Source organism: Polypterus senegalus, chromosome 2 (assembly GCF_016835505.1).
Source record: "Polypterus senegalus isolate Bchr_013 chromosome 2, ASM1683550v1, whole genome shotgun sequence".
Lineage (NCBI taxonomy): Eukaryota > Metazoa > Chordata > Cladistia > Polypteriformes > Polypteridae > Polypterus > Polypterus senegalus.
Window position 1 is genome coordinate 288,852,464 of NC_053155.1, and position 13,911 is coordinate 288,866,374.

General features: G+C 36.9%; 1 protein-coding gene across 1 annotated transcript in view; it reads left to right on the plus strand.

The window, feature by feature from the left end:
• The window catches only part of LOC120523980 (beta-1,3-glucosyltransferase-like), a 452,278-nt gene extending 445,126 nt beyond the window's left edge, over window positions 1-7,152 (plus strand). Inside the window, exons 13-15 of the mRNA XM_039745736.1 lie at window positions 602-721; window positions 823-967; window positions 6,488-7,152. Of these exons, the coding sequence (XP_039601670.1) occupies window positions 602-721; window positions 823-967; window positions 6,488-6,652 (430 nt within the window). The 3' untranslated portion in view covers window positions 6,653-7,152. The remainder of the gene's footprint in view (window positions 1-601; window positions 722-822; window positions 968-6,487) is intronic.
• The last annotated feature ends 6,759 nt before the right edge of the window (window positions 7,153-13,911 follow it).

The following is a 13,911-nucleotide window of genomic DNA, read 5'->3' on the forward strand; positions in this document are numbered from 1 at the left end:
CCCAAGGTCCACCTCTGATTGTATTGAAATATTTTTTAATAATTATCTTAAAATATGTCTGATTTCATAAAATTATAGTTAAGTGGCAAATGTATTCTACAAGTTTGACTGAATTTTCTGACAAATGACATCCATCCATTCATTCATCCATATTGTAAACCCACATTTCAGAGTCGCAGAGAGCCAGAGCGTCATCATAGAGTATGAGGTGCAAGGCTAACTCACACAAAGCATGCTTTGTCTTAAGGATATAAGAACCGCACATAAAAATTATGGGAAGGACATATAGGTATTGATCAGTCAAATCAGTCCCAGGTACCTGCAGGTGTGGAGGAGTGGGGTTGACCACTGCACCACCCTTTTTCTTTTTTCCTAAACTTTACTTTAAGCTGAGCTAAAACTGTTGCTCTCATTATTGTACATTTTAGGCATTACTGAATTTAGTACAGCATTACACAATTGTAGTAACAACTTCAGATTAGTTTTGCCTGCAGTATACTAAAAGTGATTTTGTCTAATTATATAACTAAATGTGGCCAATTTAAAAAAAGAAAAATTCAAAAACCATCTTTTGTTTTTTCTTTACTTGAACTTTTTGCAGTGTCCCGAGACTCCAGAAACTGCTGGGCTGTTACAGTCCGAATGAGCCTGTGTTCCTTGGAGAGCGCTATGGATATGGCCTGGGGACGGGTGGATACAGCTATATCACAGGAGGAGGAGGGTATGTTGCTGTCCTTTCATTAATAGGGGGTTACTTTTCCTTGCATACACGTTTGCAACTCTGGTTAGTATCTAACCCTTTTATTGTTGCTTCTGTTTCAGAATGGTCTTCAGCAGACAGGCAGTTTTAAAATTGCTTGAGAGTGGGTGCCGTTGCTATAGTAACGATGCTCCTGATGATATGGTCTTAGGAATGTGCTTCAGTGCTTTGGGTATACCTGTAACCCACAGCTCACTTTTCCATCAGGTAAATGCATTTACGTAATAAGTCTGATTTTTAAATAAAATAAATTGGTTTATAACATCTCAACATTACAATTTTCTAAGTGTCATATATCAAATTATGATTCGGTTATAAACTTAGGTAAACCTTCCTTCGTCTCGTGTATATTTCTTTAAGAAGAAGATCGGAGAGTGATACAGAATACAAGTGAACAATAATTAGTAATACTGTTTTTAGAAATTTAAAAAAATTATTGAATATAAAAACACCAAATAATTTTTCTATAAAAGTAATTGCAACTATAATTTAAGTAAACAAGTTTAATTAACACCCTGTCCTCTGTCAATTTTTATTTATATTATTTAATGAAATGTAATTATGGTTCTTTAAAATGTTAGTAGAACAAAATGAAACTTGTTCCTTTTCTTCATGAAATTACACACTTTCAGATATGTAATAGGTCAGTTCCCAAAACCTAATTAGATATTTAAGCAAGTGAAAATTGATCCTACCTCTTAATTAGGCCTCACAGGCATGTATAAAGTACTGCAATAAAAATATTAAAGATGTTATTTCTGTCAGTTTTTAAAAAATATTAAAAGAAAAAGTTTAGCTTTACTTCAGTGGTCCTTACATTAGTCTCAGCTGATTGTACCTTACTGCTAGCTGTATTGTGTGTGACAAAAGACTTTGTGCTTGTGGTTGGTAGCAAGAACAAATTAAGAAATGAGGCTGAAGGAGAGAGTGAAAGTGCACCACGTGAGTACTGCACTGCTACAAATCTTGTTTAATGAGTAATGCAAAATTTCATAATTTAGAGATCTTACTTCTGGCTTTTGCATAACAATCTGTCTATATAGGTCCAAGACAGCATAAGTCACATATTACCTAACCTGAGGTGTATCTGCATTTACCGGACATTAATTAAAAGACAAATCTTGCTCCTAAAAGTATAGTTTTTTGGTTGCAGCCAAGGAGGCGTGCATGACTTTTTCAAGCTTTTATTCCCTTAGGTTTTTTTTGCTCACACAGGAGCAAAAATTGCTGAGTGTTTGGGAAGTGTTTTGAAAAAGTTACTTGTTACTTATGCTTGTTCTTGTTACTTGTATTTAAAATTAGCATCAGCAAGGCAGTATGTGGTAGCTGAAACAGTGAATCTCTAAGTAAATATCAGTGTTGGGGTGACAAATAGTTGTGGAAGTGGAAAGAAGTTAAGGCATAGAAAGGGTAATTGGATAGACCACCATCTAGCACGAGGCAGCACGGTGGCACAGTGGTAGCGCTGCTGCCTCACAGTAAGGAGACCTGGGTTCGCTTCCCGGGTCCTCCCTGCGTGGAGTTTGCATGTTCTCCCCGTGTCTGTGTGGGTTTCCTCTCACAGTCCAAAGACATGCAGGTTAGGTGCATTGGCGATCCTAAATTGTCCCTAGTGTGTGCTTTATGTGTGGGGTTGTGGGTGCCCAGCAGTGGGCTGGTGCCCTGCTCAGGATTTGTTCCTTCCTTGTGCTCTGTGTTGGCTGGTATTGGCTCCAACAGACCCCTGTGACCCTGTGTTAGGATATAGCGAGTTAGAGAATGACTGACCATATAGCACTCGTACATTCATAAGCAAGAAAGCATTTATTTTAAGTACATGTAGTTGGCTGACTTCAAAGCAATTAAAAGAGGGGAACAGTGGCATGTAGACAGGCCTCTAATGAGGAAGCACTGATCAGGCACATGTGGCTGTAGAAGCAGACAAGAGAATAAGGAAATTGCTAGTGGCAGATATTCAGTAAGCATGTTTTCTTAGTAAGAAGGAAGAAGTGTGTAAAACTTTTACTAGTTAGAAGCTAGCACAATTAAGGGGGTGACAACTCTAGGGTTCATTAATATGAAGGAATACAAAGGATGTGAATGGAGTGCTTCAAAGTAATAAGTGGGGCACAAAGTCAGGAGAACAGACAGAGGAAAGTAAAGTTAACCTCAAAGTAAGATGAACAGCAGGCAGTCGAGGAAGAATATTACAGAAGCTTAATGGGCCAGAAATAAATGTAATAGTTTTTTAATCTAATATTTTTTTACTTTAATCATATAAGTTAAATCATTTATATTTTGAGTAGTGTTATTAATCCAAAGCCAACTTTCAATAATAATGTGAGTGCAATGCAAGTCCTGTGGACTTTTTAGAGGATAGTTTGGAGGAATCCGTCCTCTTTGAAAGGCTGTGTCTTCAGGAGATGCCAGCTGATCCAGCACCTCAGACTCAGGGTCACTAAACTGGAGGAGCTGGTTTTGATGCGTTGTGTTAGAGGATTGGTGGACCTGGCCCGGGTGTCTTTTACAGAGAAATTGTAAACTTCTAAAGATTCCAGACCAGACAGGTAGAGATAGTCACAAGTCAAAGAGTGCACACTGTCTGGAGGCATCAGCCTCACAATTTGAAGGTTAAACTGTTTTTAGGTGGTGCTGGTCAATGTCTCTGAAGACTTGGAGGTATTAGGCAGGCATTAGAGCCCCAACAAGCCAGCACAAAACCAGTGCCCAGAAAGAGAAAGGTTGTGATTGTTGGGGGCTCAATCATTAGGGGGGTTGAAGCATGGGTTTGCTTCAGAAATACAGAGTCTTGCATGCTTTTTTGGTTTCCAGGTGTACAGATGGGAGATCTCCTGGGAAACGTATATATGCTTTTGGCCAGAGTAAGCGTGAACCTACAGTAGTTGTCATTGTCCAAGTTGTAACAAATGACATACATAAGGGCAAGTTGTCAGTACTGCAATACAAATTTAAAGAGTTAGGTGCCATACTGAAGAGCAGAACTGACACGATGGTGTTCTCCGAAGTTCAGCCTGTGTCTTGCAACAGTCCAGGTAAGACCAAGGAGATCAGAAGGCTTAACACGTGGCTCAAATCTTCGTGCAGGATAGAAGGGTATAGTACCTGAAGGGACGAACAATAGTGTAGAAGTATATATGCATAATAATGTGAATTTTAACCCAAAGTGTCAGTACAAAAGTAAATAAAAATACATTAAAAATAGCTTGTTTAATTGCTAAAAGTATCAAAAATAAAATAAGTGAGTGGGAGTTGTATGTAGCTGAATATAATTATATTATAGCAATAACAGAAATCTGGCTAAATAGCAAAGATGGGGATGAATATAATATAGATGGTACATATTTTTAGGAAGGAAGAATAGAACAGAAAAGGAAGGTTGGTTGGCTTTTAGATCCAACAGAATTTAAATGCAAGTTCTCTTCATTTGGATGATGAGCCACATCTTAGTGAGGATGTCTGGATTCGTCTGGAAGGTATTAGGGAAAGGGGTTGTATTTTAGACAGGAATTTCAATGTGCATCTTTTTATTAATATTAAAAAGGCAAATTTACAGGGTGATATTATAGTCATGGGGTACTTTAACTACCCAAATATTAACTGAACTAACCTTGCAAACAAGAATAGTAAAGGGGAAATAAAAAATACCGATAGTGAAATAGCAAATGCTCTAAACTAGCATTTTTCTGAAGTCTTCACATGTGAGAAAGTAGATAACATCACAGCAGTAAAAGGGACTACTAAGGAGGTACTGAGGGATTTGGAGATTGTAAAGGCAGAAGTACTCCTTAGATCAAATAGGCTGAAATCAAGCAAATCACCAGGACCAGATAATATTTCTCCTCTAGTTCTTAAGGGTTAGTGAGTACATATATAAATCCTTCATGCATATTTTTAAGAAGAAGTGGGGAAATTTTGAAAGACTGGAAAATGGCAAATATCCTGTAACAGTAAAAAAAAATAATGTACATCTGTTTTTCTTTTATGAACTATATTTAATTTATTAACAATATTGTGGATTGATTTAAAATAAAAAAAAATTAGAGAGCCTTACATTTATATAATTTGACTGTACAACACATATACAGCTTAGAACATAAAATTAATGTCTGTCAGCAAAACAAATAGGAAGCATTTTATTTTCTTTAAGGTATTTCATCATACGGTTTATAAAGAATGATATGATCATCTTGTACTACCTGAGTTATGTTATTTTGTGAATGTAATGAATGTATTCACATGTTGTTTCTGTCCTTTAACTGAAAACCAGATAACCTATTAAAACCAGTACTAAATAATTCAAACATTACTCTGCTCTTGTCATATATTAAAATAATTCACAACATTTTTAATTTCACAAATTGATGAAAGCTCCTTTTATTGATTTCCTGCTGTGAGTCTATGGAGGAGACATTAGCTGGTTAAGAACACCTACTGATGAGTAAAGTTTAATCCACAGGTCATTTTAATTCAAATTTCAAATGTCACTTACCTGATGCTTTAACTTTACAAATCTTTTTCTCCTTTTTTTAAGTTTTTCCTAACTCTGCATTTGTGAAATCAAACTTGTTAATTAAAGATTATTGTGTAATTGCCATAAAACAGACTTTGCTGTTGCTTATGCCTATGTACTAATCCAGAATTAGACATTGACTTGGTAATTATTCCTAATTGGAGACAGCATTTCATCTGCTTTAGCGAATGAAAGTTTAGCTGTTGTACTAGTAAACTAACAAATATGTCTTTGGTTTAAAAAAAAAATTGGTGAACGATACAAATTTAGTATGCTAATTGCGCGTTTCTGATATTATGTGACATTAACACACTGCACATTGAAAGATTGGAGAGATTTGCCTTGTACTATTTGCTAAATCATTACTCAAATTCATTTATAGAACTATGAAATGAAGATCTTCTTCCACTTTGATAAAAGAATAAGTGTCTGTGTGTTTGCCTGGTCGCTATCTGTTTATCATTCCAACAAGTGGCGCATTACAAACATTTTTCGCAATAAAATGCATTGCAGTTATCATTCCAGTAAATAGCGCATCAGAAACATTAACACAGCTTTTATGAATCCCATTCCAAATGGCATAAAACATGAGAGGTAAGCATTTCATGGTGCACTGCAAACGTTAACACTGAGGTCTACATTTATTACTTAGATGGGTAACATAGCTAGTTTAATACTGTATAAAACAGCTAAAGTCTTTTAGTAGTAAATATGGGTGAAAAACAAACCTTGAATCTTTTGACCCATTGCGATTTTGCAAGCCATCTTGTGATAAAAGGGTCTGTGTCCAGCCAAGGCCTAGGATCACTCCTGGCATCTGCTTTGGGTCTGTAGATGCTCACACCCACCAAGGTACAATGCTCTGTGTCAGCTCCTAAGGCTATAGCACCCACAAGCCCCCCATAGCCCTTAAAAGACCAGGTGAAATGGGTGACTTCATGCTGTTTCATTTCTTCCATCTACCTTCTAGCGTTCTGGGGAACATTGACTGCTTTCTCCTCAACCGCAATTTTTATGTTGTTTCAGGGCCTTGCTTGGCACCTTCTCTTTCCTGTCTGGTAACCTTTTGCCCACCATGCAACCTTCACTTGTCATATCATATTAGAGGATGTGTGAATTTGTTCTTTTCCATATTACCCAATAATAATTACACTAATTGTCTACAATGATTACTTTTTGAACATTTGATTGATTTTACTGATTTGTTCATTCCTCAGGCAAGACCTGAAGATTATTCAAGGGACTACCTGTCTCACCAAATTCCAATTTCTTTTCACAAACACTGGAACATTGATCCAGTAGGTGTCTATCATAAATGGCTGAAAGAAGACTCATACCCAGAAAGTGTGCAGGCACACAAAGGAATTAGAGAGGAACTTTAATTCAAAGACTTCTGCTTCAGTCAAGAACTTCATTCTCGAAGAAACGGAAAAATGGTTCCATTATTTTTGATGTTCACTTCCTGAAAGAAAAATAGATTTAGCATCTGCATAAAGTTAATTTACATCTTATATTACAGTTTTTTGTTGCAGTAGTTACTTAATAATCTGTTGAGTGTTTAATGTGATAGCAAGAATTAAAGTACTATGCACAAAAATGTACTGTAATTCTTTTTGTAAGTGAAAAACAGCAAAATTAGTTTTCTTCAATGAGAAGTGGGATGATGAGCACTCCAAAGCCTGGGAGATGTAAAAAGAACAATGAGAGACACTTGAGATTTTACCACTGGATTTAATCCTGAATCAAATCTGTAAGCATTTGCTGCTCTTGGCACATTCCTAAAATAAAAAATGTAAAGTATTTTTGGATTTAAGTACATTTAACTTTTTTTTAGTTCAAGTACATACTTAAACTGGACAAAAATAAATTATTTAACAAATTATACATAAGAATTTGCTTCTTTCTTTTCTTGATCACTAGGGTACACTTATTAAAATTTAATATATTGACTTTTGAATCTCTGTTTCTGCTGTGTTAAGAATTTTTATTTGTGATATGCTGATAATAGAATGAACTCTGCCCAAGCACAGGAGGTTATATGGATTATGAATTGCATTTTCTGTATAAAAGTAACTACAAAAATAACTTCCAACTTGTGATCCAACCTTAATAACATTTATACATGTTGTGTTGTTCGAATTGGATAGTGTGTGCCACTAAATTAGTCCATATTCAAACACTATGTTAATGTGGTAGCGTTAATAAAAAAAACAAAAAAACTATCTTAGATTTCACTAAACTAAGTGGAATGGCATATCACCTATTGTTAAAAGTGGAGCTAGGCAGAATATAGAATTAGTCAGATGAAAATTAATGTAAATAAATGTGATTTTTACGCATGGGAAGAAAAAATGTTAGATATGATTATACAGTAGAGGTCTGAAACTTGAAAGGACACATTATGGGAAGAACCTAGGAGTTACCAGAATTGATGAAGAAAGCTAATGAGAAGTTATGCTGTATGCAGTAACATGCTGCGTTGAGTTCCAGTCAAAACTTGTTTTGCTTAAGTTGTTCAACACACTAGTGAGGCCTCATCTGAAGTTCTACTTCAGCGCAGGTCTCAGTATTACAAAAAATAATACTGCAGTGTTAGAAGAGGTCCAGTGACAAGCTACTAGACTTGGTCTAGGAACTACAAGGAAAAGGAATTATAGAAAAAGTTGACTTTATCCAGTTTAGACAAGCAGAGGCTAAGGTGAAACATTATATAGAGCAGGGGTGTGCAAACCTGGTCCTGACTAGCAGTAATGGCATCAAGTTTTTGTTCCAACCTGATTATTTAATTAGAAACCAATCCTTGCAAATAACAGATCTTATTTGATTTTATGGCTTGTTAGGGTTTTCATTCTTCCATTTCAGGGCATTCTGATATGGTAGATTTTTTCCTTTTAGATTTGTAGCCTGAAGCTGATGAGTAATTCTCAGTCCTTCACTATTTTTTCCTCAGTTTCCTTCCACATCTATACATATAAAAGGCAAAGCCCTCACTGACTCATCACTAATTCTCCCACTTTCCATATAGGTGGGAAGCTGAAATTTCACATGCTCATTCCTTGCAGTGTACTTACAAAAGTTAGGTATGTTGCATGTCCTGTTGCAACACCCAAGGGGGGAAAATGGGTGCACCCCCTAAATTGTATATATAGATAGGGGAAAACTCCTCCTCACTATTTCTGCGACTTCCAATATATGTAGGAAGTCCAAATTTCCCATGCTTATCCTTTACACTGTACTTACAAACGTTAAGTATGCTTCATTTCGCACCATGCCCTGTAACAAACTTTCGAAAATAACGTCTTCTTTTTGGCGGTTCTCACCATTATGCCGTAAGGAACTTTCAAAACTGACCTCTCCTTTTGGCGGTTTCATTCCTTATTTCTGTTATCAGAGGATTTATTTCACAGCAGAGAGGCACAAGGGACGCCCCCGGTCCCCCTTCCATTTTCCGCACGGCCGCTGTCCACCCACCTACCATGTGGTTGGCTCCCTGCCTATATACATTAACGACATTCCATGCTCATGTGCCTTCTCACTTGCTTCCTTACTTTCTTCAGATGTTCGTCATGCTCACTGCTCCCTTCTTCTTTACTCCACTGCTTCAAGGGTGGAAGTACTGCTCATTCTTCTTTCAGGCTACCTCTAAACCATACCCATAATGATTCCAATTTCCAGTAACAGTCTGCTTCGCTATGACAATAAATAAGTCACAGGGCCAGACCTTTAAAAAAGATCACCATTGACTTGACACAAGATTGCTTCTCACATGGTCAACTGTACGTTGCATGCTCAAGGGTAAGCTCAGCAGATAGCTTGGACATTTTACAGCCAGAGGGCAGAACTACAAACGTCATTTACAAAGAGATCCTTACATCCTAAAAATGTGAATTTGTCATACACAACATTTACTATCATAAATTAAACTCTCAATCATCAAATTCACTCTCAGTACTAAAATAAGCCTACGACAATTACATTGACTATCATGTTACGTTATTTTTAAAATGTTTCCTTTTCTTTTTCATAATTTCTTTAAAACACAACTTCTCCACTGCAAAATGCAGGTATTTTACTAGTATTTTATAAAACCAGTTTGCAATATTAGCACATGGGTGTCAGTGAAAATAGGTTAGATGGGGGACTGCTGGTTCCTTTGTCATTTGCATCTTACTGTTTTTAATTGCTCCTTATTAGCAATGAGTGACGCTGTTTAAGACTAAAGTACGCAGTAAACATTGTGGAATCTTAACATACAAGACAACTAAAATAAAACATAAAAATGTTACTTGATCATTAGGTGCTTTGACAGCAGTAACTGACTTCTCATTAAGAAACTGGGTTGGAACAACCCAGCTATCCAGGACTGACTTTGTAATCCACTGACATAGATGATCAATAATACAAAAGGAAAAAGTAACATTAATGTCAGCTGTTACTTTTAAAATTGGGTTTCAGTAAGGACTACGGAGTGCAGAGGGTAGTTAATTAAGGGCAAATTGGACGCATGTGTCAGAAACTTTTATGGACAGAACCATAGATACACATGATAGGCTATCAAGAAGTGTGGTAACTAGTAGTAGTTTGAGGGCTTCTGATATCTTGCAGAAGTTAGGTAAATATGGATTGATGAGCTCTGTTAAATGGCGTGTTTTTGTTAAACTTCCTAATCATGTGGCATGATTGTACTTTCAAAGGGGCATACACTGCATACTGTCCTTTTTGGCTGATTAATGGAAAATCCAAGTCACCTAGTAAATGGAATCTATAATGGCAAAGCAGAATTCAGACAGGACATTCCCACAAATGTATTCAAAGCAGTATGATATAAAGGAGTTGTATCAGCAAGGTACTATGAACTAATGTGTGATTTAAGACCAACCAATTCGGAATTCATGAAGGCTCAACTGCCAAAATGTTATATCTTTAAACTTTCTTTCCTTTTTCATTATGGGTTTAATGTTTACCTTTTACATAATGTTTTTTTTTTCCATTTTTGACAATGATCAACAGACAAAGACACTAATGTCAAAATGAAAACACATCTCTGCAGAGCATACAAATATAATTGTTCCAATAAATATTCACTAGACGGCAGCCATGTCAGTCTTATGTCTTTGTACACGGGTCTCTATTAGCTGCCATTTTTCCCCATTCATCTTTGTAAAAATACTCAGACTTTTTCTGTTGCATAGAGATCATGACTGAATATCCTTTTTTTAAAGTCCAGTCACAAGATCTCAATTGGACACAAACACAGTCACTCCAGGACATTAAAACTGTTGTTTTAAGCCATTCCTGTGTATCATTGGCTTTATTCTTGAGCTTGTTGTCTTGCTGGAAAACAAATTTTCTTCCAAGTTTCAGGGTTCTTTCAGACGCATAAGATTTTCCTTCAGGATGCCCCCATATTCTGCTCTATTCATTTTACCCTCACAAGCCTTCTAGTGTCTGCCACAGAGAAGCATCTCCACAACATGATGCTGCCAGCACCATACTTCACGGTGGAGATGTTGTTTTTGATAATGTGCACTGTTTTTTGGTTTACACTAAACGTGACTCTTAGTCTGATGGCCAAAATGCTCGGTTGTAGCCTCATAAAACAATTGAACCTTCTTCCAGCTGACTTCAGGGTCTCCATTGTGCCTTCTGGTAAACTCTAACTGAGATATCCTGTGGTTTATTTATGCAGCGTTCTTTGTCACTCTCATTAAGTTATGCCTAGTGATACCCCGGGCAACAGTTGTCTGCGCAGTCTCTCCAGTCTTACGTACTTTATCTTGGAACTCCTTCAGAGTTCTCACAGGTCTCTTGGTGGCCTCCCTCAGTTGTCTTCAACTTGAATTATTACTCAGTTTTTGTCAGTGGCTGCTCTAGCAGATTTACATCTGTGCCATACTCCAATATAATTGGTTATTCAGTCTCTTGGACATTTTCTTGTCTCCATTCCCATACTTTGGTCTTTCCCTCACCTTTTCACAGAGTTCCTTGGAATGTTTGTTTTGTTTTCATCCTGTAGGTTAGGCCATCATACTGACTCACCGCATGCTGGACTTTCCAGATCAGGTGCATTTATGCAACAACCAACTGAAACCCCAGACAGGTGGTCTCCATTCAACTAATTGTGTGACTTTTTTAACCAGTTGGCAACACTAGTGATGATTTAGGTTGATCATATTAAAGGGTGTGATACATATGTGATTAATCATTTTGTGTTTTATATTTGTAATAAATTTAGACCACATTGTAGAGCTATGTTTTCTCTTTGACATTAAAGAGTCATTTTTTATTGATTAGTGTTGTATAACAAAATGTGAATGCTTCCAGGGGGTGCATACTATTTATAGACATTGCACTTTTATGGTTCTTGCTTCTATCCCCTTGCTTGATTCTTGGCTAAATAAGCCTGATATTTCTGATGCAGCTAAATGTTTGTGTTCCTTATGTTATGAATTAGGAAAACCCCCAGCCCTTCAAATACAACTCTATAGAGCCTAACATGGCACATACTGCTGGATAAGCAACTGGTAAGTACATTAAATGTGTTTGGAGATGAAGTTTAGTAAGGTAGACAGTCAAATAAAAGAGAAAGACATATAAAGTATTTACAAAAGCATTTGATGATTATTTTAAAAACATTACCCTAACCATTGAAAGCTGAAAGTGACTGGTGAAATGCTGCATGTGCTGTACTTTTCATTGTCATTTTGAGATGGTGAATTTTAATTCTTGAATATTTCACATGCATGTTTCAGTTTTACAATAAAGGACAACATAATCCTCTGTAATTAAGTTATCCTCCACATTTTCTTAGTCTTTCTTTCATTTTTATTTAGTCCCCTCAAAGAAAGGGACACTGTGATCTATAACCACACATGAATTTAGAAAGTTTTGTGACATTTTCCATTCAGGAAACCAGAAATCAAAGACAATTTATCATGAATAAAAATAGAATTGTGTGTCAGTTTAGGGTGGTTATGCTAAAAATTATTCTGCATGTATTATCTGTTAGGTTATTCTGTAATGTTTTTAATAAATTCATGTGGACTGCTGGCAGTAGCAGTTAAGACAACACTTCAATATTTGTGTTATGTCAGTAGTCACAACGAGAAAGCAAAAATTTAAGAGGCAAAAAGAAAACAGCAAGATGAAGATCAAATAAACAAGCAGAAAACTTGGAAACATGTTGCCAGAAAGCCGTCAATGTCAGAAAACTGGCAAATAGTCAGAGGCTGTAATCATAAATCTGTAAATCAAATTTAAGGTCAGAAAAGTACAAGGTAAAATGGCAGGAAATTTTAACTAAGATAAAAATTCCAGAATTTAGACACCATATTATACATACTGCCATCTTTTATGGGAGTCAGGCATCAACATCACAAGTCATGATTAACATGACTAGCAATGGGCTTGTTTCTACAAACAACATGGTGATGACTCTGACTGAAAAATGGTGCTGCTATAGCAGTAAAAGCCTTGAAAATATAGTGACAAAGTAACAGCATGAAAATAATAGTCTCTTATATATATTCCTCTTCTGGTTCGTCCTGCTTCCTCTTCAAACCCAGTCCCGCCCTCACGGCATTCTCGATTCCTATTTGTCGTCTTCCAATCCCTTCCCCATGCTGCCTGCGACCTCCCATACACCCCCATGTCACTTTTCTCGAGTCCTATTCCTCCTTCGGACTACCGCATTCCCTGCTCCTCTCTCATGACCCCATTGGTGTCACGTTACAGCCCAATATCTAGCCTGACTGCGTGACTTTTCACTTCGGCCATGTCTGCGCCTGGGTCTTTTCCATAGCCTGCTACAGGAAGGTACTCTCTCGACCATTGACATTGGTTTCGCTCCTTGCTATTTTCGTTATACTGCAACGGTTGTTTCCTAAGCCTTTGTTATAAAATGAACGACAGTATCTTCTCTGTCGATGGGTTTTTGTACAACGTCATCTGTATTCCAGGATCCGACAACTGCCTGTTCCTATCAGTTGGTTATTTCTTGACTCAAACGGTTGGCGAAGGCAATGCACTCTCACTACGACATAGGACAGTAGATTTCGTTGCATCACATTGGGACAGATTTGGAGACGTTCTTCCTGTTATTCTTTCCAACGCAAGTCGAGTTATCACAACAAGTCACAAGTACTATTAATACATGGCAACATCTACAGTTTATGGTGGTGAAGCTGAAATTCAAGCTTTTTCCAAGATTAGATCTTTCAACTCATTATCTGTCGTCTCCAGCAAAACACCTATTCACAACTATGTGTTTAAAGAAGTATTTCTTTATTCTTGATTTCTGAATTTCTTTCTCACCATTTTCTGTTCCTGTTCTTACACGTCAGTATGCAACCGTGGGCGTCCACTAGTATAATATAAAACAGGCACTACTGAACTGGACTGGGAATAATAAGAAATGTACAAGTTGATAACAGTAAGAGAAGGCACCCAATTTAATAAAGGACCATTATTGTCTTTGCACTACAAAGACCTGTGCTCAGTGTCTCACGTTCTCACTGGGTGCTCAGGCGTGAACTACAGCATGCTCAGGGTTTTCAGATATGCTGGAGTCTGTGGGCACAGGACATCACAACATCATACATTTTTCTGCATGTTTGTTTGTCACCCTGTACAATGAGAATTT